The sequence below is a fragment of the Physeter macrocephalus genome, chromosome 7 (assembly GCF_002837175.3).
Source record: "Physeter macrocephalus isolate SW-GA chromosome 7, ASM283717v5, whole genome shotgun sequence".
Taxonomy (NCBI): Eukaryota; Metazoa; Chordata; class Mammalia; order Artiodactyla; family Physeteridae; genus Physeter; species Physeter macrocephalus.
In genome coordinates, this window is record NC_041220.1 from 23,277,875 (window position 1) to 23,303,445 (window position 25,571).

The 25,571-nt window shown below is 43.8% G+C and overlaps 1 protein-coding gene across 3 annotated transcripts in view; it reads right to left on the reverse strand.

The window, feature by feature from the left end:
• MAML3 (mastermind like transcriptional coactivator 3) overlaps positions 1 to 25,571 on the reverse strand; it is a 620,107-nt gene that overhangs the window by 158,344 nt on the left and 436,192 nt on the right. For all 3 annotated transcript variants that reach the window (XM_028491706.2, XM_028491705.2, XM_024126645.3), the window contains one exon: positions 16,398 to 17,879. In XM_028491706.2, the coding sequence (XP_028347507.1) occupies positions 16,398 to 17,879 (1,482 nt within the window). The remainder of the gene's footprint in view (positions 1 to 16,397; positions 17,880 to 25,571) is intronic.

The following is a 25,571-nucleotide window of genomic DNA, read 5'->3' on the forward strand; positions in this document are numbered from 1 at the left end:
TGGCCTCTCCCGTTGCGGAGCACAGGCTCCGGACGCGCAGGCTCAGCGGCCATGGCTCACGGGCCCAGCCGCTCCGCGGCATGTGGGATCCTCCCAGACCGGGGCACGAACCCACGTCCACTTCATCGGCAGGCGGACGCGCAACCACTGCGCCACCAGGGAAGCCCGGCCCTCTGCTCAGTTTTTTAAGTCAGAGGCTTGGAAGTGAAATTTGACTCCTGTTTTCCTTACTTGTCCCAGCTCACGCCCATGGTCACTTTCACACCTCTTACTTTTTCTTTGGATCTATTTCCCGGGTCCTATCAGTCAGGTCCTGATTACTTTTGTGCCAGGTGTGCTGTTTCACAGCATCTCTCCTGCCAATCACTTGGCTCAAGATAGTACCCTCCTCTTTTCAGAAACTTACAATGACTACCCATTGCTTCTTTTTTTTAGATTTTTAGTTTTTTAACATCTTTATTGGAGTATAACTGTTTTACAATGGTGTGTTATTTTCTGCTTTACAACAAAGTGAATCAGTTATACATATACATATGTTCCCATATCTCTTCCCTCTTGCGTCTCCCTCCCTATTGCTTCTTGTATCACAGGTTAGATCTCAGTAACGAGCTCCAAAGGGCTTCCTCGCTGCCTCAGTCCCCTCCCAAGCCCTCATCTTTTGCTGCCCCACAACTTACACTTTTTGCTCCTTATCAGCTCTTCGCAGCCCGCAATTCCCTGATTCCCTTTTCCTGAGCAGTCCATTAAAAGTAAAGTACATCAAAGCACAGGGCTGATGTCTTTCAAAACAGAAGAAAAACTAGAACATGAATAAGTCATCCTTCTGCTTGTATTTCAGTTACTAGTTGTAGCTAATTATGTATCACATTAAGAGGGTGTATCTTTTGTACAGATTATTCATAAATGCTTGCTTTCATTTTGGTTTCAAAAACACATTTTTCACCAGATTGGGTGGACTGTATCTACAATACTGGTAAGTCATCCCCACTGAATGATTTTCCTGTAGCAGAGTATTTCTCATCAAGGTACATGCATTTACTTAATCCAAAAGACAGCTAGTTTTCTCTATTAAAAGGTATACAAAAGAATAACCTTTGAATGTCATCACTGTAACTTGGACAACATGTCACTCTAATGAATATAAATAGGAATCTGTATGCTGTTATTACTTAAATTTTTTTTTTTTTAAATCCAGCTTTTACTAGAGGATAAACTTCTTAAGGGCAGGAACCATGCCTTTTACATCCTTTGCGATGCTCACAGTAACGGGAATATAGCTTCGCTCTTGTGTAATTGGTCCTCAGGAAATGTTGCTAGGTGATTCGTATTTGAAGGGGAAATGGAAAGAAAAGCCCGAAGGACTTAAAGGATTTGCATGCACGCATCTTGCTGTGAATAATACAAATGTGGAGAGACATGACTAAGTGGACAGCATGGGGCACTGTGGGCTTTGGCCCCTGTAATATGCAATAATAGGAAGCTACAGCGTGACTAACAGCAGCACCCAGGTCATAAGATGGAAGACGGAGGAACCGAAGGATGTGCTGGAGGAACTCTGAGGTGCCGTGGCACTGCAGCATCAGCACGAAATGGCTTTCAGGGAGAAATGCGTCAGTAGGAAACACAGCACAGAGGACGAGGGCAAGGATAGGAGCCATAGGATAGAAGCCATAGGATAGAAGCCATAGGATAGAAAGCCATGGGATAGAAGCCACAGGACAGAAACAATAAATGCCTTCAAGTGAAAAGATGAGGGAAAGAATTCTTAAAGCAGAAGTGAAAAAATCACGTAACGAACAAGGTTGGCTTTAGTGTCAACAAGATAATAGTTCAGATGCTAGGTCTTCTAAAATTGTATTTCCTCTTTTAAATAAAAGCAAAGGCTTCTTCGCACTGGACCTCAGAATTCTACATTAATTCTCTGCCACAAGGCATATTTGATATTAGGACCAGGGCTGCAAAATAAAAAGAAGCAAATTTCTGGCGTGTTGGAGCCTATGATTTCCGGCATCCTCCCTCCCCTCCCCTCCCCGACTCTGGACACCACGCCGACCCACATACCCACCGGATGAGTCTGCTCGTCTTTGCCAGCTCAGTTTTCCCCACCCTAAGCATCTCTGTGCCAATACCACTTAAGCACCTTATGAAATGTCAAAAGCCTTTCATGGTAATTATGGTGTCCACAAATATGTCCACAAATTTGTGACACTCCACTCAGAGGGTAGAACTAATTCCCCTCCTCTAGAAGGTGACTGGACTTAATGATCTGCCTCAAAGAAATAGAATAATGAAGAGGCAAAGGTCTGTGACTTCAATACTATGTCATACAATGTATGGTGACTTCCTCCTTGCTTTTTCCTGAATCACTCACTCTGGGGAAGCCAGCTGCCATGTTATGAGAACACTCAAGCAGCCCTGTGGAGAGATCCATGTAGTGAGGAACTGAGGCCTCCAGTCAGCTGCCATGTGAGGGAGTCCCCGGGGGCAGATCGTCCAGCCCTCGTCCAGCCTTCAGATGACTGCGGTCCAGCTGACAATGGGACTGCGACCTTATAAGAGATCCTGAGCCACAGCCACCCAGCTCAGCTGCTCCTGGGCTTCCTCAGAACTGCTTGTTCTTTTAAGCTGCTAAATTGCGGGTGTAATGTGTTACATATAGATAGAGAACTAATACAGTAAAATTTCCAATAGAGCTCTTATTTATTTTGGAGTTAAGTTTTAAAAGTTTTACTAAAATGCCTGTTTTACTCTAAGCAACTCCCCAGAGAGAGAGAGAGAGAGAGAGAGAGAGAGAGAGAGAGAGAGAGAGAGAGAGAGAAAGAAAGAAAGAAAGAAAAAAGCAGTTTTAAAGTCATAATAGTTTTCATTATTTTGGGAATACTTGTTTAGCTGCTCCTAATACACAAGAAGGTTAGATGTTCTAAGTGTTCATTTGGATTAAATCCCATCTCCTTTTAAGCTTCTGATTTTGACAAAGACAGATGATTTTTGCCATACAGTAAGATTCTAGAAATAATCAGGCCTCAAATAGTCTAAGAGACCTCTAAGGTAAGGGATGGGGAAGGAGCTAGATTTTCTCTTGAGGTGTTTTTGCTCATTTAACAGAAATGAACAAAAAGTATACATATTCATATTGTATGTTAAAATATGACAAGTAATTTTAATTTCAAAAAGAGGTAATTGCAGGAGGAACAATCTTGTCGTGGCCAGGATGAAAGAAAACTCTTTTTATCAGCACTTAAAACTTGCTAATAGTGGGTTTTTAAAAGAGAATATTAATACACTTTTGCCATTTTGTTTGCAGCCCTGTCCACATAATTTTCATATATATGATAATATGTTTCTCCCAGAATCTTTCCATCTTTGTATGCCCAATACCTAGATATTTCAGGCATATAATCAATGTCTACTGAATGAATGAATGAATGAATGGAGTTAGCTTAGACGAAAACTGAAACACAGTTATACTCTCCTAGAGGATTAAAAAGGTATGAATAGCTTATGATATGATTAATGTTTTACATTAAAAAATGCATATAATACATATTATGGGTCTGATACTATTCTAAATGCTATACATAAATTAAGACACAGAATCGTCATAACAATCCTATTATTATAGTCCCCACTTTCTAGATGGAAAAACTAAAGCTCAGAGAGAGCTTATGTTATCTGCCCAAGATCCTACAGGTAACGAAGAGGTGAAGGCAGGATGTGAATATCCCTCCTAGCTCGAGCGTCCACTCTTGACCTGCCAGGGCAGCTCCCTAACTGATCTCACACGAGCTCACACTGGCCGGTTCTCAAGTCCAGAGAAGGTGCAGGTGGCCGGCGAGAGAACCGTACCTGCTTTGTAGCCTTCGGGGGAATTGTGTTTATTCACGAGTTTCTCTCGCTAGACCGCCAATTTAACACTCTGTCAACTGTCCAATTATTCACATTTGCGTGGAGCTAAGTGGGTTCTTCTCCAGCTGCACACCTTTTTTTCTCAACATAATTAATGAAGCTCATCAGAACCCTAGAAAACAAGCCCAGAGCACCAGCCACTCTCATTGACATGTTAATAGGAGGTCAGGCGCTCCTGACCCACTGCAGGATGTTTATATGGCCCCAAGGCTGCTGCTCACAAATGTTATATGTTGACAATAGGGTTTGAATGAATAAGGGAAGCCCCGGGTAGCAAACGGCTGTGCAAGTATCTGAAGGCCGTGGGCCACGCAGAGCAGGTGAATTCTAATGACAGGGACACAGAGCCTGCTGTGTGTGGCTCTCGGGATGTCGGGAGACCAATGGGAGGCACCAGTCTATTCTATCCAGTCTATTCTGTCCAGTTTAGGGTCACAGAGCTGTTAAGAGGTGACATAAAGAATCAGCGGCTCTGAAACAGCCAAAACATTTTCATCCTGCTTCACCTCTGGTCCTGCCGATCGCCTTTCTGATCACAGAGCAGACTTTTGCTATTGTTGTTTTAGACCTGCCCCGTCTAACACCTGGCCACTGGCCACGTGTGGCTATTGAACACCCAAAACGTGGCCTGTGCAAATTGAGTTGTGCTGTAAGTGTAAAAGACACACCCGATTTCAAAGACTTGGTATGAAGAAAACAATATCAAATATCTCATTAACAATTTTTATATTTTTGACATCATATTTTCATATATTGGGCTAAATGAAAATAGACTAAGGGAATTCCCTGGCGGTCCAGTGGTTAGAGCTCCCCTCTTCCACTGTAGGGGGCACGGGTTCAATCCCTGGTTGGGGAACGAAGATCCCATATGCTGTGTGGCACGGACAAAAAATAAAAATAAAAGCCTGGCTTAAATAGTCAATTCATTTGCTTTTTAAAAAATACATATATATATTAAAATTAATTTTATCTGTTTCTTTGGGCCTTCTGTGACGTGGCCAATAGAAATTTTAAAATTCCATGGTTTGTACTCGTGGTTTGTGTGATATTTCTATTGGCAGTTCCGCTCTCGAGTTTGGTACATCTACACCTGTCACAGCTCTGAGAGGCCAAATGATTTTCTCTGGGCTTTTCTGCCACAGTAAGGAAAATCTTAGTACGAATTGATATTGAAACTAGCATTGTCTGTCATGAAGGCTGCTCTACAGTCAGATGTGAACCACCCTGCATTCCAGGGCCTTTGGTCACCCTTCAACCTGATGGTTTCACATTCCAGGCCCCTCGGGGACAGCGCAGCATGGCACCGCGTGGCACACGGTACTTGAATTCTTACTGCACTGACCTGAGAAGCTGACTCTCTGCTCTGCGCTTAGTGGCTTTTAGGGAATGAGCAGGTGTACCAGAGCCCCAACCTGTGGTTGTGCAATTCATGCATAGCACAAGAGTGTCCAGTGGAGGGTGCAAGGGGGCTGCAGCTTCACACCTGGGATGCGTAGGGGGCTGCAGCTTCTCACCTGGGATGCGTAGGGGGCTGCAGCTTCACACCTGGGATGCGTAGGGGGCTGCAGCTTCAGTCCAACTGCTCAGAGGGGGTGACCATTTCCTGACTCTCACCCAGGCACTAGAAACACTAGCAGTGGCCTCAGGTGTGCTGCTCTCTCCACCCAGAGATGACCTTTTTCCTTGCACCACTGTCTACCTTCAGCTTGGCACTGCAAGCAGTCGTGGCCTAGCAAGCCTAATGTGCTTTGTATGAACTGGCTGGAGCCCAGTGCAGAAAAGAAGCCCAAATAAACTTTCAAATGTGTTGGATGCAAAAGCAGTTAGGGAATGCAGGTACGTTGATAAAACGTCTTCTAGGAAATCATAATATTAATAAATGAGAGTTAACAGTTTGGATACTATATGGAGTCAATACTTACTCTTTAGTAAATGAAAATGTATAGATAAGCTGCATAAGCTCATGAATCATATTAACTAATCATGACAATGTATTAGAAATGTAACTAACTCATGAAAGGTATTTTGATTCTTTACGCACTGGCTCAGATGCAAACCATTTGGTGTCATAAAAAAGATGAATTCCATAGAAACTTGCTCAGAAACCAAGATATAATAGAACATCTCTGTATCGGAAAACAGCATTTTGTTTTTCAAAGAAAAGTCCAGAGTTGCTATGAGTAGTTAATGATGACGTACTATGTTTGAAAGCTTAGAATCCTGCTTCTCTCATATTCTCGCATAATGGCTATCTTTAGACAGGACTTTCGAGTAATAGGTAAGATGTGACCAAGTAGATCCTTATGATAGAAATAGTAAGCAAAAGGAACATATAATAGTCTATTACTACTCTAGTGAAAACAACTATTTTCATAATAATATGAATTTATTGAAAACTAAACCCTTGTAAAAACAAAAAGTCCAACTACAAAGCACAGGAGAAGCTATTTGTGGCTCAATTTAACACAAACTTTTAAAAGAGTGCCATGTGCTTGCTTCACCCTATTGCAGAGCGTGGAACCTGTACCTTAGCAAATGAGAAATACAAATCAGCAGAGTAAGATAAATAATAACAACTGTTTGAGTTGCTTTTAAATACAAATAAGTTTTGATATTTAGATGTATATATGACATGCTTATCATCTTTCAGAAACTATTATACTACCCTAATATTTAACCTTATGGTCATAAATATTTGATTCATTTCCCTTTCATCTCATCATATAGTCAGTCACCAAGTTCTGTTATTCCTTTCCTCTAAATGCTGCTGTGCCTGTTTTTCCTTAAAATTTAAATGCCACATCCAGATCGAGATTCTTACTGTCTCCTACTTCAAACAGTAGAAGGTCCACCAGCTGTTCTCCCATGCCTTTCGCTTCACTATTCTCCAAGGGTAACCTTCCCTCCAGACTGGCCAGAATGTGTATCATCTCTTTAGGAACAACTCCTTGCCTGCACCAGAATGTCTTTCCACCACCTTCCACGCATCCAACTCCTACTTATTCTTGGTCTGCCTCAGGGCTTATCTCCCCCCTGGAGACTTCTCCTTTCTACTCCCGGCAATCCTGACCCACGCCTCTCTCTGCCCATGAGCCTTAATGTAGAATTTAGTAAGATGGCACTTAACCACTGGTTGCCTTGTATTTACTTGTTTCAGAAGCCTCTTCATCTCCCCAGCTAGACTGCCAGACACTATAGATGATATAAGTTTGATATATCTTCTGAGTCTATATTTAGAATTCTAAGAATTTTAGGAGTGAATACACTTGAGGAGGGTTTGCCTGGTCAGGTTTCACAATTTTATATACTTGCGATAGACCCTTAGGCTAGTAGGCTCCTGTCAGGGTAAAAATAAAGCCAGATCTACTCTCTTACATGTGAATGCACTGGATACCCAGTGGGAGCACTGGGCCGGGGCTTAGGGTTCAGTGAATGACTTTGCAAAGAAGGGAATCTAAGACTCAGGAAGTAGAATTAAACTGAGCATGTGGCCAAGGCAACACCTCTGCAAAGCCCAGGAACATCTGGGAAAGGTGCTTGGATGCCATTCTTGATGTAACAGCGTCAGAAAACAGAACCCCAAGTTGTGACCCTACTGATGTGCCTGCCAGCAGTCTTGCCCTGAGGAAGATGTCCTAAAAGAGGTCCTCAGTAAGCCTTGTGCTTCCTTTAATGTGTGCACTTTCCATGCCATGGCACTCTCTACAGATCCCGAGAAAGCAGCTCGGCGCACACAAGGCTGGGCCCTCAGCAGGTCCTGAAACAGAGGACTGAATATCCAGCCCTCTCTCTGGGAGACAAAGGGAAACTCCACCCTTCACCATGGTGGTGGGGGGCATAGAGGATGAACTGCTTTGTCCTATTAAGAGAATCAACAGGAGTAATTCTGTGATTTACAAAACATAGCCAGGATCCACAGGATTTGATCTCTTAAAAAAAAAATCACTCTATCCTAAAAAAGAAAAAGAGATCCAGGAAGCGCAGAGTACCCTAACTTTTCCATCTTACTTCAAACGATACAAGTCGGAGACCTTGCAGAATTTATAGTTCCACGGACAATAATTTAAGCACATGCAAATACTGAGCAATGAAATAAACATAGGTTGCTTAAACTGTAGTTCCAGAGTTATCCTATGTACTATTTCTCCAGTAGAAAATGGTGGTGGATTGCTTATTAACATCCACTTCCCAAGCCTCATCCTAGACCTACTGATTGTGCATCTTTGGCAGTGGAATCTGATCCCCTGTATCTTGAACGATTTCCCCAGGTGATTCTTAGGCCCACAAAAGTTTCAGAACCACTGTCTGACGGGTTGTAAGCTCCCTCAGTAAATAAGAATATTCTCATCCCACAAAACCTTTAAAGAGTATTCTCATAGGGGGCTAATTAAAACCTCTTTCTTCCACAGTACTATTATAAAATGAATTCCTTTCCTAAAACTTCTCTTTTTCTGCTGTTTATTCTTAGCCTCATATTTCTAAGACTCCGACAGAATATCGATCAGGATTTCCAAAATAGGCCAGTATGTGAATGGAAAGGCCCTATTATACCCATGAATTGGAACATTTCATTTATTATCTGGAATTTGGTAGTGCTTCTGCCCACGGGTCTCCCCTCAGCTGGGAGGCCCTGGATTAAGTCAGTGATGAGGGTTCTGTCAATATTTTACCTTGCATCTGAGTTGCCAGATGCTGTTGGCTTAGTCAGGGTCATGGAACTTAAATTGTTTCTGTAGTCCTTGTAGTAAGTCAATATTTTCAAGATTCTAAAAACTACTCAATGGTTATAGCCACCAGATCTCATTCTAAAATAGCATGATGGTCATGTTGACACTGCTGTCTTTCTGAACACATGTATGTGACATGTAAATTTTATGTCAAGAGAGCACTTTAGCATTCATGAAATCAGCTCTATTAAAGCCCAAAATGTTAGAAGCAATAATGTGAGATATGCTGTAACATATAAATTTCAATATCGGACAGTATTCGCTATTCAGATAGAAAGGTGTTGAAAGTCGCCAAGGAAGCCTCTGGTAGACTGAACATCCACATTTGTCTTGGATTTTCCAACTCCCTGGTATAGTGACAATAAAGGAATAAAAATGACATAAGCATCCAAAAACAAAGAGGGTGGGAGATGGAAATAACCATCCAGGGTGTCTAACAAAATTCTGGAAGATGAAAATCAGATGGCTGAGTGGTGAACGACTGAGCTGTTTAGGGAAAGCTAAATCTAATCCGGCAGTGGGGGAAGCCAGAAATAAAGCAAGATGGGTCCAGTTAAAGGATGCGGTAAAATCTCAGGAGTCAGAAGCACCTCTGAATGCCAGGGTGGGAGGTGTGGGGCACACACAAAAGGAAAATTGGCTAAAGTTCTGTTTAATGAAGAGGTGGACCAGATACACAACCCCAGACTGGAAGAAAGAGTCGGGAGAGGTGAAGCCACAAAACTCTGGAATCCTGCATCCCAGCCCTGGCTGAGGGTGGGCTGAGGAGCCATACAAAACAGGGAAATTAAGCGAAAGTCTACAAAGTATTTAGTGAGATACGCCTCACCGTCACCACCACCTGCCGATTCCCTTCCTCTGCTCAGCTCCTGAAAGCCGGCCTCTAGATTTACAACTCTCTGTAACGAGGTTGAGGGAGTCTTTTCTGACTGGCCCTGGGGGGAAAAATCTGTAGACCCTGGCCCAGTGAAGTGGCTGGGTTCAAGCTCAATCCCCCTACAGTGAAGCTCCACGTTTGACAAGCCCTATCTAAGCGCACAGAGCAACTAGTTAGCTTTATCGTGCCTCACCCTTTAAATAAACAAACATGTGAGAAAAGCTTTCAATGTGAAAGAAAGAAATATAAAATGAGCATACGGAGAATGGTGCTTAGGAGAAACAGAGACAAAGCAGGGAGTACCAGAAAACTTAATTTTCAAATGATAATTAATAGCTTTAGATCGAAAAAGGGTAATAAATCAGAGAACAAGGAAGAACTTATGGAAATTTAAAATGTGATAAATAAAATAAAATGTTTAATTTTAGGGTTGGAGCGTAAAGTTGAGAAAATCTCACAGAATGTAGATACGGAAAATTGAAAAGATATGAAAATTAGAGAACAATCCAGGAGGTCTGATACATGATGAATAAAAGTTCCAGAAAGTTAAAAAAAGAGAAAAGGGAAGGGAGAAATTATCAAAGAAATAATACAAGAACATATCTTAAGGACACAGTTCCAAATTATAAAAAAAAAAAAAAAAGGTCATAGTACCAGACATAGTGAATGAAAAAGGGCTATATTAAAGCATATCATAAAAAAATTCAGGGATAAAAGAAGATTTGAAAAGCTCTCAAAGTGAAAAAACAGGTTACACATGTAGAGTGGGAGATCCAAATGTCACTGGACTTCTCAGCAGTATGAAAGCCACAGGATGGTGAAGAAATGCCTTTACAATTTGGATGGAATATGTTTTCTTGACTATAATTCTACATCTGGCAAACTATGAGTCAAATGTTAGGATAAAGACATTTTCAAAAATCATTTTCATAAAAACAGTCTCCTGTGCACCATTTCTTAAGAAGCTCTAAGGATGTGTTCCACCAGTTTAAGGGACCAAGTCAAGAAAGAAGAGGAGGAGGGATCAAAAACAGATAATGCAACACAGAAGGGGGTGAAATATTCCAAGAATGATGGTGAAGGGCAGTTGTATGACTTCAGTTAAGCGGCAGACCAAGAAAATGTAGGACAGAAGAATATTGGCACAAGAGCATATAAGCCTTCAGGAGAGACACCGAAGGAAAGAAAGAAAGAGAGTGAGAGTGAGAGAGAGAGAAGGAGAAAGAGAGAGAGGGAAGTAGGAGGTGGGAGGAGAGGGAGGGAAGGAGAGAGAGAGAAAAAGAAAATAATAAAAAAAATAGAATATTTGATGTACTTAATCCTAGTGAAAGTTGTACACGGTCAGAAAGGTTGAGGATAGACTGAAAGTAGGTGCAGAGATAACACCAATTAAAAAAAGAGGCAGTTATAAATTCCAGGGAAAACAGAAAGTTATACAAGAAAGGAAATATAACAGTGGTATACTACGTAGCTAAACTGTGAGGCACTACGCAAAAGTCAGCCATGTAAATATGCAATACTTTCAAAATCATAATTTGTGATATATTGAGTTCTACTGAGAGTATGCGAAGAGAGGCGGTGTGTGGAGGGGGTTGTTTGTGAGGAGGCAGTGTAAGTGAGTTAAATCCTCATCTTTTATAGAATCGAACAATTGAAATATTGAGGAACGGCAGTTTATGGAGATAAAGAAGAGAAAACAACTTCATGAATTGAAGCAACTGCCTTTGGGAAGCAGAAATTAGAATGGAGGGGAGGAAGCAGGGGGCTGCTCTTTCTCACAATAAGCCTTATAGTACTATTTGATTTTCTGAACTAGGTCGTGTATTATTTGGATAAAATAAACAATACATAATTTACAAAAACTAAACAAAGAGGCACCAAGTTTTTAAAGTTAAGAAAAATGTATATGTATCTTCAAAGAGATTTCCATGATGTCTGTGAATATTGGAGCTCTGGTCGTTCTTTGGAGATTTTTATGCCTCCAAAGCTTATAATAATATACCTCACAGGAGATCCAACAGATTTTGGTAAAATAAAATTGAAAGGGGAAAACATTCTGTAAAATATAAGCATACATGGACCCATTATGATAGAACCAGCCACACACAGAAAACACACATATGAAGAATAAAGTAGCAAAGTGTCTATGATTTATCTAGTCCTATGACTGCAACTAGTAAAAATTAACATCACATTTTGGAAATCATTCACTTTCCGCTCTTCCCCATAGGAATTATTTTTGGGCTCTGGGTATACCTGTACCCTTCCTTGACCAGCAAGTAGTCATTTGCTTTTGCTTTACTTCTTTCATAGTTGCTCCATTGTTTTTTCGCTTGTCGGACACAGAGACAGAGTTTGCCATCCCAGCAATCTCATTGTTGTTCCACTGGTTCCAGATAACCACCTGCTAGCAAAGGATTCTTTTAAGACTTGCCTTTCCAGTTCTTCTATTTGATCTCAATGGCAGCTCTGTGTTATTTGTGCTAACACTCTCCCCGTTGGAGCTGATAATCAACTGTAAACATATTTTTGGTCCAAACTTTGATCATTGCCATCAAATGACTTATGAAACATCTTTATGCTTAAGACACAGCGTTCTGTACTATACAAAAATTAGTAAAAACAGAGAGAGAGAGAGAGAGAGAGAGAGAGAGAGAGAGAGAGAGGTCCTGTCCTTGAGAAACAAGATCAGGAAAAGATAATAGACGCAACCAAAGTAAGTTCTGGTTATTTCATCACAGAAACACATATTTTAAAAATTAGAGAGCAATCCAGAAGGTCCAATACATGATGAAGAGAAGTTCCAGAAAGTGGAAAAGGAGAAAAGGGAAGGGAGAAATGATCAAAGAAATTATAACGAGAGCATAACTCAGAGAAGAGTTGAAAGCTTATAATGGTGGAAATTTTATTAATATTTTCATTGTCACTATTTTAGCTGATTTTCATACGAATTAAGAGAAGATCGTAAGGAATGACAGGGGTTGTGGAGAGGGAAAGGAAAAGAGAGTGAAGTGTGGGGAGAAGGGGTTTGAACTATCTCCTAGAGCAGGGATTCACAACTCATATATGTAAATGAATAGAAAGTAATGGTATCACCTCAATCCTACTGGCAAATTGGATAACTAAGGATTTTTTGAAAAAAAATCAGTAGAATGTAAACATTTAAAAAATAGGGTATTTTCCTTCCTTAAAAACATTTTTTTCCTACTGGTAGAATTAAACATACATGTATGATGGAACATTAAAAAAACTAAGTAAAGTATAAAGAGGATTTCTCAAAAAGATACATGTACCACAATGTTCACGGCAGCACTATTTACAATAGCCAGGACATGGAAGCAACCTAAATGTCCATCAACAGATGAATGGATAAAGAAGATGTGGCACATATATACAGTGGAATACTACTCAGCCATAAAAAGGAACGAAATTGAGTTATTTGTAATGAGGTGGATGGACCTACAGTCTGTCATACAGAGTGAAGTGAGTCAGAAAGAGAAAACCAAATAGCGTATGCTAAAGCATATACATAGAATCTAAAAAAACGGTACTGATGAACCCAGTGGCAGGACAGGAATAAAGACGCAGACATAGATTATGGACTTGAGGACACAGAGCGGGGAAAGGGAATCTGGGACAAAGTGAGAGAGTAGCACTGACATATATACACTACCAAATGTGAAATAGATAGCTAGTGGGAAGCAGCCGCATAGCACAGGGAGATCAGCTCGGTGCTTTGTGACCACCTACAGGGGTGGGATAGGGAGGGTGGGAGGGAGACGCAAGAGGGAGGGGATATGGGGATATATGTATACATATAGCTGATTCACTTTGTTGTACAGCAGAAACTAACACAACATTGTAAAGTAATTATACTCCAATAAAGATGAAAAGAAAAACAATAAATAATACTCAGATAATTGAAAGAAAAGTATAAAGAGGAAAACAATAATTGCTCATAATTTTACCAACCAGAAATACCATTCTTAATATTTTAGTTATTCAGTATTTTTCTATACCTATTAAAAAACACAATTTGGATTGTGACATACAAGTTGTTATTTGATCTGCTCATTTCACTCATACTTTGAGCATTTCCATGTGATTAATCATTCATCAATAGCATGATTTTCATGTACATTATTCATTTTTCAAAAATGCTTATATTGGTCCTAATTTTCACAATCATAAGTAAAACCATGAGCATAACCTTTGTACATAAATCTTTGTTCAATTCTCTAATTACAAGGAATAATATGTAAAGTCTGAGAAGTGGAACTACCAGATAAAACATATTCAAAATTGTTCTCTATTTTTGGCTCCCTCTTTCTCAAAACCTCCAGGAACAAAGTGAATTTCTAGTTGTTCCTGAGAGAAAGAGCATTTGCTGCAAATGTCCCAAATAAGTAAACGTCTCTATAAGAAAATTATCTTGAAATAAATGTTCTAGTGTTATTGGCTTCAGTGCTCGAGTGACTCATTAAAACTAAGTGCTCATCATGGTCTTCATGGCCAACAAAGAGTAAAGTGAATTTTCACTAGCAACAGCAGAAAACAAATTTGAACTATACCTATGTATAATTATACTTTATATCTTGCCTGTAATTCATGCTTGTATTTGTGCAATGTACTCCCGTAGAGTGTAATTAACTATTCCAAGAGCTGTGTCAATACTTCTCTACAATCAGATAAAAGCATGAAATAAATGGTATGTTTGCAGAAAGACAGTCACATGTTTATATATGTATGTCGAAGCTTGTTTCAAACAGTGGTGAGTTAATATTTCATTAAAAAGCATGCTTTGCTTGATGGTTCTTTATGAGGTTAAGAAATGATTATTCTAACAAGGAAGATTCTGTCCATCCTGAAAGCACCTCGTGAGACAGAAGGAGGAGAGGAGGAGCTCACAGATTTAATCCAGAAAACCATCACTTTTGTTTCTTCATCACTTGACTGAGCCCTTTCTCAACATGACCTCTGCAGCTCAAGGCTTTGGTTACTCATAGCCAGGCAAGCATAAGGACCTGAAACAAGCACCTTTAAAATTCATGTTCCAGCAAAGACAGGAGCTTCGTCCAAGCTGGCAAATTTCAAAAGACATTTAAGTGAGGGTGGGGAGCGAGGCTGGCTTAACATTGCACCCACATGTCTGCAGGGTTGGAACCACTAGTCTGGTTCGGAGGAAGGACTCTACCGTAGCTGGTGTGAAAAACAGCGGATGCAGAAGCACAAGATGCGTTAAGATTAAGAGCAGACCATTCTGACAGCCTGCCATCTCATAAACCTCTGGGCTACAACAAACAGCTTTGTGTATTGCCTATATTTTTTGCCTGCTTCAGAACTTAATATTGAAATGTATAAAATGCTGCATTTTTCCAATGGTATATAGAGTTTTAATGAAACCAAGATAAGACATAAAAGTTCCCATTTCAATGATGTTTTTCTACCAGCTACTGATCGCCACTGATGTCAACCAAGCTATAGTTTTATTTCTCCAGGCAGAATTTCTCTAGAGCTGGTCAGCAATGTGCAGACAAGAAACCACTATGAGGTTTTGGGGTTGGAAGTGCTGTGAAGGACAAGCATCAGGCCACAGGGCTCAGGCCTGTCTCTGCAGGCCAGCACCACCTCCAGCCCTGCAGCTTCCATCAGGCTTGGGGAGGTGGGGGCGGGGGCTGGTGGGGGGCGCACACACGGAGATGCAGATGCAAACAGTGCCTGGTGATGCAAGATCTGCCTCCCTTTCTTCCCAGCGCTTCCAGTGCATCCCACTGTGGATGCATATCCAAGCACGAGTCTGGACCTGTTTGCACGAGGGCCCCTAAAGCAAAGACTTTGCTGCAAAGTCTCCAACTGCGATGCAAATGTGGGCATCCAGGGAGGACTGAGGCACCGAATTGTGCCTCCACAACTGACAGCAGTTGGCAATAAAGTGATGGCTCATGGATTCACCCATGTCGGGGTAAGATCAGTAGAACCGCGGATTTCCCTTCGCGCCCTGCCAGGCAGATGACGTGTTAAATTAAAGGAGGGCTGGCTGCTTGCTACACCGGTCAGGGTGAGGAGAGCCGATGCTTGTCAATGAGAATCCACTCCCCAATGGTTGCCACTCATTTTTACCATGGATCCCTGAGAGCCCTACACCCCGATACCAGGATGTCATGAAGAAAGACAGTGGGAAAGAGGAGACTTTAACAGAGCCCGAAGAGATGGTCATCATCAAATTCTCCCGAACCAGAGCTGAACGAATTGGAGAGGTTTTACTAAACTCTCAAGTCACGAGGTTGAAACAGCTTCTAATGGTGCTAGTACGTCAACAAATGTTAAAACGTTACACGGTCCTACAGAAATCTATCCTCCACTTCCCTTTGCAAACACAGAAAACTCTCCCACCTTTGAACATCAAGAATCCAAATTTCCATGATTCATAATTCAGTGAGACAGGCCAAGGTTGTTCAGAACCTTCTCAGACGGTTGTGGAGATTCCCTAAACGCTCCGGCCTCCCCGCCATCCCCAGTCCTGGACCGCACGACCCGGGGGAGAAGCTACAGGAGGAGAACCACGTTCTGTCATGGGACCCCGAGAGCCTGCTTCCTTCCTAGTGAGCATGTTATGTCATTTTCGCTTTCTTACCTGCTGTCCGGAATAAAAGAAGTTCGATTCCCAGGCATTCAAATACAGGAAAGTATCCTGTGCCGCCTTTCCCCATGTCTTAGGAAAAAGCGGAACAAACCCTCAAACAAACGTGGTAACTACATGAGGATATGTAGGAAGGACTTCCACAGGCGATCAACGCCCTGCCACTGAAGCACGGCGAGCACCGCACGTCGGCGGTCTGCGACGCACGCCGAGAGCACCTCCAAGCGCGTCCCGCTTTCACACTTACCTGACCATGCGATGGAAGCGCCGGGTAAGCCATGGGCTGATTCATCACTCCCTTCTGCTTGATGAGAAGCATGCGTTTCTGGTCCTCACTCAGGTGTGCCCTGGGGGCCTGGAGCTGCGGCTGCGGCTGCGGGGGCTGCTGCTGGATGTAGGGCATCAGGGGGTTCTTGCCGGGGTTGGCCATCGGGGGCGTCAGCCTCTGACTCAGGTCTGCATTAAAATGGGTCAGAGGCTTAGTGTTGCCGTAGGTAAGAATACTGTGCTGTTTGTTTGAGGAGTTTGTACCCAGGTCGTTTGGCTGCTGATTGATCATATTCATGTGATTGTGAGGGAGGTAGTTATTGGCCGTCGTCTTCTGCAGGTTGTTGGCCATCGGAGGCACTACAGGATTGGGGTTGTTAAAGGCTTGGGGGTACATCATGGGGCTATTTGGTTTTTCCGCGGTGAAAGCCGCTCCGTAGGGACTGGGCGGGGGCCCTACGGGGGACCAGCCCGCAGCCTGATGCGAGTGCTGCTGCTGCAGGAGTTTGGCCCTTTGCTGCTGCTGGGCCGCCATGTGCTTCAGCTGCTCGGCCGGAGACAGCTCAGAGGCGGGCACGGCGCCAGGCCCCGACCCTGAACCGGCCCCTGGCGCGGCGGCCGGATTAAGGAGATAACCATTTCCAGGCCGAGGGGGAGCCTGGCCTTGGCTTGGAGTTTGAGGGGACTGGACAGCACAGTTTGCCGGGGAGCTGGCAGGGTTGGGGGCCGCGGGAGTGCCGGCCACGGAAGGTAAACTGGTGGCCGTGGAGACAGTAGAAAAGGGAGGGCCGGAAGGAGGCCGGGCCTGGGGAGAGCCCACGGAGACGTGTGCAAAAGGGGAGTGAGATGCGTCACTCTTGGCGCTGGAGCTCTCCTGGGAGACGGGGGTCTCGGTGGCCGGCTGCGAGAATTCGGGCTCCTTTTTCTCTTCAAAGTCTTCGTTGAACAGGTCCTGTATGTCATCTTCAGGAACCGTGTTGGCCAGTTCATCTATTAATTCTTGCCACTCCTGATCATTCAGGTTAATGTCTGAGAACAGCTTGTTCTGATTTGAAAGAGACGATTCTGACGTGTCTATGCAAGTAGGGTCATCTAGAGGCTCTTGTTTGAGGTCCTTGCTCTGCAAGATGGCGAAGCTGTCCTCCAGGTCACTGCAACCATTCACAGGGATTTTAAGTTCTGGGAGTCTCCCATTCTTACTCAGATCTTCCAGAAGCCCAGGCGTGTGAGTCCCACTATTCTGCAAGGGCAAAGAAGGCTTCAGGTCAAGTTGGTGAAGAGGAGAAGCTGAAGGCAGTGGCATGTTGTTGGGCAAATTGTTGATGGCTTCCATCCCTGTAGGAATGTCCTTTCGTATTCGCTTGCTAGTTGGAGAAAAACTCCCATCACAAGCACCATTCTGCTGGTCTCCATTAAGTGGTGATCGGGCTCCTTCCAACTTCCTTTTCACAGTCTCTTGGAGCTGGAAAAGAAACAGGAGAGAGAATGACTAAATCTCCAAGTCATGGTTTGTTTACTTATTAGGCATGGTGGTATGCATCGCGACGAACTCATTTTTTTTTTTTTTTTTTTTTTCGGTACGCGGGCCTCCCACTGTTGCGGCCTCTCCCGCTGCGGAGCACAGGCTCCGGACGCGCAGGCTCAGCGGCCATGGCTCACGGGCCCAGCCGCTCAGCGGCACGTGGAATCTTCCCGGACCGGGGCACGAACCCGCGTCCCCTGCATCGGCAGGCGGACTCTCAACCACTGCGCCACCAGGGAAGCCCCGAACTCATTTTTAAATGGTTTAGAACACATCGGAAAGACGTTATCCTTCTAATTTCAAAATTGGCCAGGCTTCAATTCAAATTCTATGGGAAAAGGTTTTACCCAAAAGCAGGGCTCACACGGCTAAGAGACAGAAAGCAAACTAAAGACTGGAGGGTGGAACAAAAGAAAAGAGAGAGTTAAGGCAAGAATTCTCCTATCGGGAAGCATCGTCTTATTATTATTTTTCGAATGACTGCTACGTGTGAGACTTGGACCTAAATGCGTCATGCTCGAGAAAGGTGCTAAAACCCATCTTAAGTTCTTATCACATCTGACTTGAGAACGTTAAGGAATTAAATCAACAATACTTTAAAGAACACTGAAAATCCTCTAAGATTATGGAATTTAACACATTTACTGAATAACACAGAAATGAAGATTAATGGTTACCATAACCGGAAACTTCGTTTTGGTTCTTATTTTACTTCACCTCCCAGCACTTCGTGACATAGTAGCCTGCTCTGTTCTAAAAGTATGCTTCCATGGGTTTCCACGATACCACACTTTTCTGGATTTCCTTCGTTCTTTCCTTCTGTGCTTTCTCAGTCTCTTATGTATTCTTCTTTCGCTCTCCTAAGTGCTGGGATTCTTCATCGTTTGGTCTTAAGCTTCCTTCTCCTTCCAGGGCACCGTACATGTTGTTTTCTTTTCTTGGAACGTGCTTCTCCCCTTCCCCTGGTAATAGCTACTCATCTTCCAGGTTGTAGCTTAGACTTCACTTCCTCTAGGAAATCTTCTCTCACATCCCTTCACCCCAACTACAATAGGTACCTCCTTTGACCCACCTGCACTGGGTTGGAAATCCTGGAATACGTCTTTCCAAGCAACCTCTACTTCCCCGTCATAGCTTCTACCATACTTCGGGGCAATTGCTTAAGTGTCTGTTTAGTGAGCTCCAAGAAGAGGGGCTACGGCTGACTTGCTTACTGTGTATCTGTGGGGCTGCAGGTAGTGTTCAGTTCAAGTTCACAGCAGTGGTTAATAGTGGCAAAAATGAATGATTCTATTGTTTCATTCACAGGGGCTAAAGGAGGTGAGCTTGGATCAGAGCAGGAGGCAACTCCATTGACATTAAAGAATGCTTGACTTTGAGCTTCTCCATTCCTGGTAATGGAAGCTCCCACCCTGGAGAGTGTTGTGTCCATTTAACTAGACTCCTTTGAAAAGCCCGGGGGAAACGCTTGGTGGACGATGAGCAAGGGAAGGCAAACTGGGAAAGACAGAGGTTTCAGTAACTTTGCAGAGCTGAAGGCACAAGGCAGAGGGACCTGGGGAAGGAGGGAAGAGGCAGAAGAGCCCCACTTGGGCACTCTCCTATCCTTGCCAGAGGGGCTGCGTATCACAGGAGCAAGGGGGGAGAGAGCAGGCTCCCCTCTGACCCCGCACTCACACATGGAACTGGGAAGGCTCCCCAGGTGCCACCTGTAGAATAAAACCCCTCCGGAGACAATCTGGGGCATTCTAAGAAGTGCTACTTTATTGCCTTTCTCTCATAAGTAGAGAATCCATTTTAAAAGGAAACAAAAGAGGTCCTTAAGTAAAAATCCAGTCTAACCCTTGCTCCTAAACTTTCTATTTTTAATCACCAAACATTCTATAGTTGCTTGCTAGGCGTTCCTGAATTTCTGAAAACAAGGCCCCAACTGGGACACACTGGGATTTGACTTCAAACAAGATCTGGCTCAATCCATCATCTTAAGTAGAACCTGCTAGAAAATTACGTTATTTATTGAACAAACCAGGAAACCGTGGTTCTGATCGTAGATATGGCAGATACTTGAATGTAGCTCCAACACACAGTGGCAAGTTCAGATATGACAGCTTCAGGGTCTAAAGGAAGTAAAGCTCGGGGCCCTCAGCACCTCCTACAGGGATTTTAACCTTAAAAAAACAGGCACTGGGCTTCCCTGGTGGCGCAGTGGTTGAGAGTCCGCCTGCCGATGCAGGGGACGTGGGTTCGTGCCCCGGTCCGGGAAGATCCCACGTGCCGCGGAGCGGCTGGGCCCGTGAGCCATGGCCGCTGAGCCTGCGCTCCGCAACGGGAGAGGCCACAGCAGTGAGAGGCCCGCGTACCGCAAAAAAACAAAAAAAAAAACCAGGTACTTGTCTTAAAAATGAACCTGACTTTATTTTTAAAACTACAGGTCCACGATTCTGTTCTAGGCCATGAAATGGATGGGGCAGGATGGAGAAATAAAGGCAAATGCTCTGTTTGTTCCGCTGGAAAACAGTGGTGGCCGAGACCATGGAGACAGACAGGTCTGGCTGGGAACACCAAGCCTCACCTCTTATCAGCAGAGCAGGCCTAGGTGGGTGAGTCAGAATAGGGCAGTAGCACAGGGAGATCAGCTAGGTGCTTTGTGACCACCTAGAGGGGTGGGATAGGGAGGGTGGGAGGGAGATGCAAGAGGGAGGGAATATGGGCGCGCCCCGGTCCGGGAAGACCCCACGTGCCGCGGAGCGGCTGGGCCCGTGAGCCATGGCCGCTGAGCCTGCGCTCCGCAACGGGAGAGGCCACAGCAGTGAGAGGCCCGCGTACCGCAAAAAAACAAAAAAAAAAACCAGGTACTTGTCTTAAAAATGAACCTGACTTTATTTTTAAAACTACAGGTCCACGATTCTGTTCTAGGCCATGAAATGGATGGGGCAGGATGGAGAAATAAAGGCAAATGCTCTGTTTGTTCCGCTGGAAAACAGTGGTGGCCGAGACCATGGAGACAGACAGGTCTGGCTGGGAACACCAAGCCTCACCTCTTATCAGCAGAGCAGGCCTAGGTGGGTGAGTCAGAATAGGGCAGTAGCACAGGGAGATCAGCTAGGTGCTTTGTGACCACCTAGAGGGGTGGGATAGGGAGGGTGGGAGGGAGATGCAAGAGGGAGGGAATATGGGGGTGTTTGTATATGTATAGCTGATTCACTTTGTTACACAGCAGAAACTAACACAGCATTGTAAAGCAATTATACTCCAATAAAGATGTTAAAAAAAAAAAAAAAAGAATAGTAACACAGAACAGTACCAGTAACACAGAAACAGCCCTACTGGCCCTGGAGTTAGAAAGCCTGGCTTCAAACCCAAGAACCCCTACCTAAGAGTTAATACATATAAATATTGTCTGGTACTTCATAAATGTTAGCTATGATACCCTTCATTAGAAAGTGAGTTACATGAAGGCAGGGATTTTTCTGCTTTATTCCCCTACTGGGCCCCTAGTAGCTCAAAGTAGATAATGAATACATGTTGAATGAATGAATCCTGGAAAACTTATTTAAACTCTCCTAAGCTTTGGATGCCTAATCTGTAAAATGGGTTAATAATATCTAGCTCCTATAGTTACTGTGAGGATGACCTTAAATGAAATAATATGGAAAGCACTTAGCTTCATGTCTGGTATCGTGTAGGCACCCACTAAGCCTTAGCTATTACTATTTTAAAAACACGATAAAAATTTTTTTAAATGCGGTGATATCAATAGTCACAACTGCAGCTGAGACAGATTAGTTTCTGGATCTCTAAATACAAATAGGTAAAATGATAATACTTCTGTTCCCTAGCCTGCAAAAGCCTAACATTTTCCAAGCACCTTGTACAGCTTTTTAAATATGAACAACAAAAGATCAAATTTGCAATTCAAGCCTGAGTCCAAGTGCTAATGTATTTGTGTCCTAGATTGTAGAACAGCAGTGGATGGTTGAGGCTCAAATCAAATACATTTCCAGGATGCAACCTGAATGGAGCTACTGAGTATTTCCTTTTCCTTCAGGGCCTAGAGTTCTCCATTGCTGGCCCCTTTAACCCAAATCCTGACATACATTTCCTGTACCAGCGTTGGAAATATAAGAAAGACATCATGGAAGATACACAGAAACCATGTTATAGTTTTTAGTTGTGTCCAAAATAGCAGAGCCATCTAAGCATGCCTCCTGTGTCTCAGCATCCTTTGCTAGTCTAACTCTCTCCTCATTTCCCTCTCGGGAGACAGACGGAGAGTGGGCGGAAGAGACAGGACCTGCGGGCTGAGCAACTTGCAAGCACTCTGCTCAGCATGAGAACGGGAAACGTCCTGGGACTCCCCATCCACGCAAGGATTCAGGGTCTCATCCCGAATAGCCTTATCTCAGGAAGTCCCTGGCCCTTCTGCCTCCCAAAGCTGGAAGCCTCCTTAGTACGACTGGTGCTCTTGTGGAAGAATCACAGGAACTCTTGACCGAGCTTCAGCTTCCTTGTTCCGGTATTCTTGTATTATTACATATACATGTTTTCTCCCATTAAGGGATGCTGCGGTGCCAGGAGCTGAAGTTGCTGTTCATCCCCTGCCTAGTACAATGGGGGCTGCTCTCATGTGTCAGTTACTCTAAGGGAAACCATTCCTCCTCCACAGTGGCTCCAGCACGAGTCTCTCGCCTACAGTGTGGCTTGATGGCTTGTGTTTCTGTCAAACTGTGTGTGTGTGTGTGTGTGTGTGTGTGTGTGTGTGTGTGTGTGAGAGAGAGAGAGAGACAGAGAGAGAGAGAGAGACAGAGAGACAGAGAGACAGAGAGAGAGATAGAGAGAGAAACTTAGAGGCAGGGAGATACAGAATGGGTTTGGGAGTGGTGATATGACACCCAGACCAGTAGAAATAAGAACAGCTGTGCCTCTGGGGTTACAAAGCACTTTTACATAGGATCGTATATTATCCTCATAGCAAATCTTTGGGGCAGGTCATGTGCTGGTCTGATGGTTCAACAGAGAAAAGGGCCGTGTTTTGGAGGAGGTGGAATGGGGAGGGTGGGTGACACCCAGAACCAAGAGGATCATGGCTAAGATAGCCAGGCCTCTGCTGACATGCCCAGCAGATTCTAACAGGTCCCCTGGGCCAGCATGTCCATGATGAAGATATTCTTTCTTCCTTTAGACTCTTAGCAGTGCTAGTAAGTTAAAAAACAAAAACAAAACAAAACTCTCATTGACTTGTCCCAGACTTTGAATGAAATTGGGGAGGATCTGGGAGCTTGGGAATAAAAATGATGATCCTACTATTAAAATAATGAAGATTTTAGGATAGAAGATATTGGGGGTAACTATCAGATTCCTGTCTCTTACTCCTAATGATTCTAAAAGGTGGGTAGGATTTATTAGAACCACTTACAGAGAAGAAACTTTAGGTACAGTGAGATTAAGCACTGTGTCCCAGATTACAGAGCTGGGGGTAGGGGGGAAGGGCGGATGCTCAACCGGATTCAAATTCAGACTCAGGTGTGACTGACTGCACGGCCCACACTCCTGATTCATGCAGGCGGTGAAGCACAGTCATGCCTTCCTCAATGGCCCTGGGCTCCCATGCTAATCGCGATAAAGTTCTTTCAGACTGTTTTCAGGACTCATCCTGGCTTGATTCCACCCTCTCCCCACCATCCCAAACCAGTTACACCTTGAGGACTATCTGTCCTTATCCTTAACGGTTTTGATTCTCATCTTCCACCCCCAATGCCACTACCTGGGTTCAGATCATCAACTCTGCTCTCATGACTTCTGTAGCAGCTCCTGACTGGCCTGTCTGCTCCAGCCTTGCCTCTTCTCTAACCGATTCTCTGCGTTGTGGCTGTGATTTTCTTTACAAAACGTGGACCCATTCTTCACTTGCAGCTCCTCTGGAGCTGTCTGCTGTCGTCAGTATCATCTAAGTCTCACACACCGGCCCTCCACATCTTGATCCTCACCCCCTGCTTGCTGGAGAGCCAGTCTCAGCTATCACCTGCAACCTTCTTCCCCTCCACTGGCCCTGCAACGCCAAGCAACTCCAAACCTTCAGTTATACTTACTGATTTGCCGTACTCAGGATGCATGGCGTTTGTTCTCTGTATCTCCGAGTCTTTGTATATGTTATACTCTCACCCAACTTCTTCACCCGACCAATTCTATTCGTCCATCACCATTCAGTTTAGACATTACGCTCTATACAGTCTCTCTTGACAGCCCCTCCCCACACCTTCAAATCTTGGAGACCCTCTATGCGCTCCCACGGCATCCTCGTACACATTGTACCATAACGGCTTGCCTTTTCCTTCATAAGACCGTACGAGTGAATGAAACCTAAAAAGATTTCTCAAATGACCACACTCAGTTTGTGTAAGAAGATCCCTAAAGCAGGCATTTGAAAATGTTGGCCTGTATGGTGTTTTAATGACAATTGAATCAATGTACAATTTATTTTGGTTATTTTAAAATGCTGGAGATGGCTCATAGACTGTCCCTTCCTTAAGACTTTTGAGGACTCTAAGGGTCCAGGAAACCTGTGTTGAGAACAACTCAAGAGCATATGAGGAGCATCATGGAGAGGAAAAGTGAACCTGAAACCCAGAGACTTTATATAACATTACCAAGGTCAAGTGTTTTGACATGGATGTGAACTCAAAATGCTGGATGTTTTCATAGTTGAATTGTAAATTTCCTTACAAAGGTTTCAAGTGGTTTTCACCTGCCAAAGCACCCCCTCCAACCAAAAGTGTGAGTGAACTTCCTTCACCAAATATTAGAGACACAAGTATTTCCCAGGAATTAAAGATCCATTGGAACCTCAGCCTGCAGATGCTACAACTAATTTAGAGGCTCCAAGAGAACATCTTGGTCATTCTGATCTGCTCTGGTCAAACCACAAGATGACTTGGTTTAACCATATCAATTTTCATACGGTTATTTTCTTCTCATTCTACCAGCAGATAATAAGCATATGAACACACAGATAAATTTGACTTGCTTATTTAATGTATTTGATGAGTGACCCAGAATATTCATGTGTTAGATATTTTAATTAGTAGAATATGAATAGTGTGCGAAACATTTCCCGAAGTGTCTTCTAGATTTAAGCGTCCTTAGAAAGGATCTTTGGAGGTTTATTTAGAGGTTCAATCTTCTAGACCAGTGATTATCCGACTTTAAAGTGACTTGAGAGGCTGTTAAAAATTCAGGTTTCTTGGTGTCACTTCCTCGGTTTGATTTAGACGCCCGAGGTAGGGCCCAGATTGGGACACAGGCTGGCAGCACAGCCATCTAAAGAAATATAATAAAGACCTCCGAGTTCTCTAAGGTCTAGCATCCCCAGTTTTTAGAAATTCTGATCTAGAAGAACGATTCTGTCGGAGTCCTGAAATTCTGAAGTTGTTTGTTTGATTAAAAAAATTTACACACGGGGCTTCCCTGGTGGCGCAGTGGTTGAGAGTCCGCCTGCCGATGCAGGGGACGCGGGTTCGTGCCCCGGTCCCGGAAGATCCCACGTGCCGCGGAGCGGCTGGGCCCGTGAGCCATGGCCGCTGAGCCTGCGCGTCCAGAGCCTGTGCTCCGCAACGGGAGAGGCCACAGCAGTGA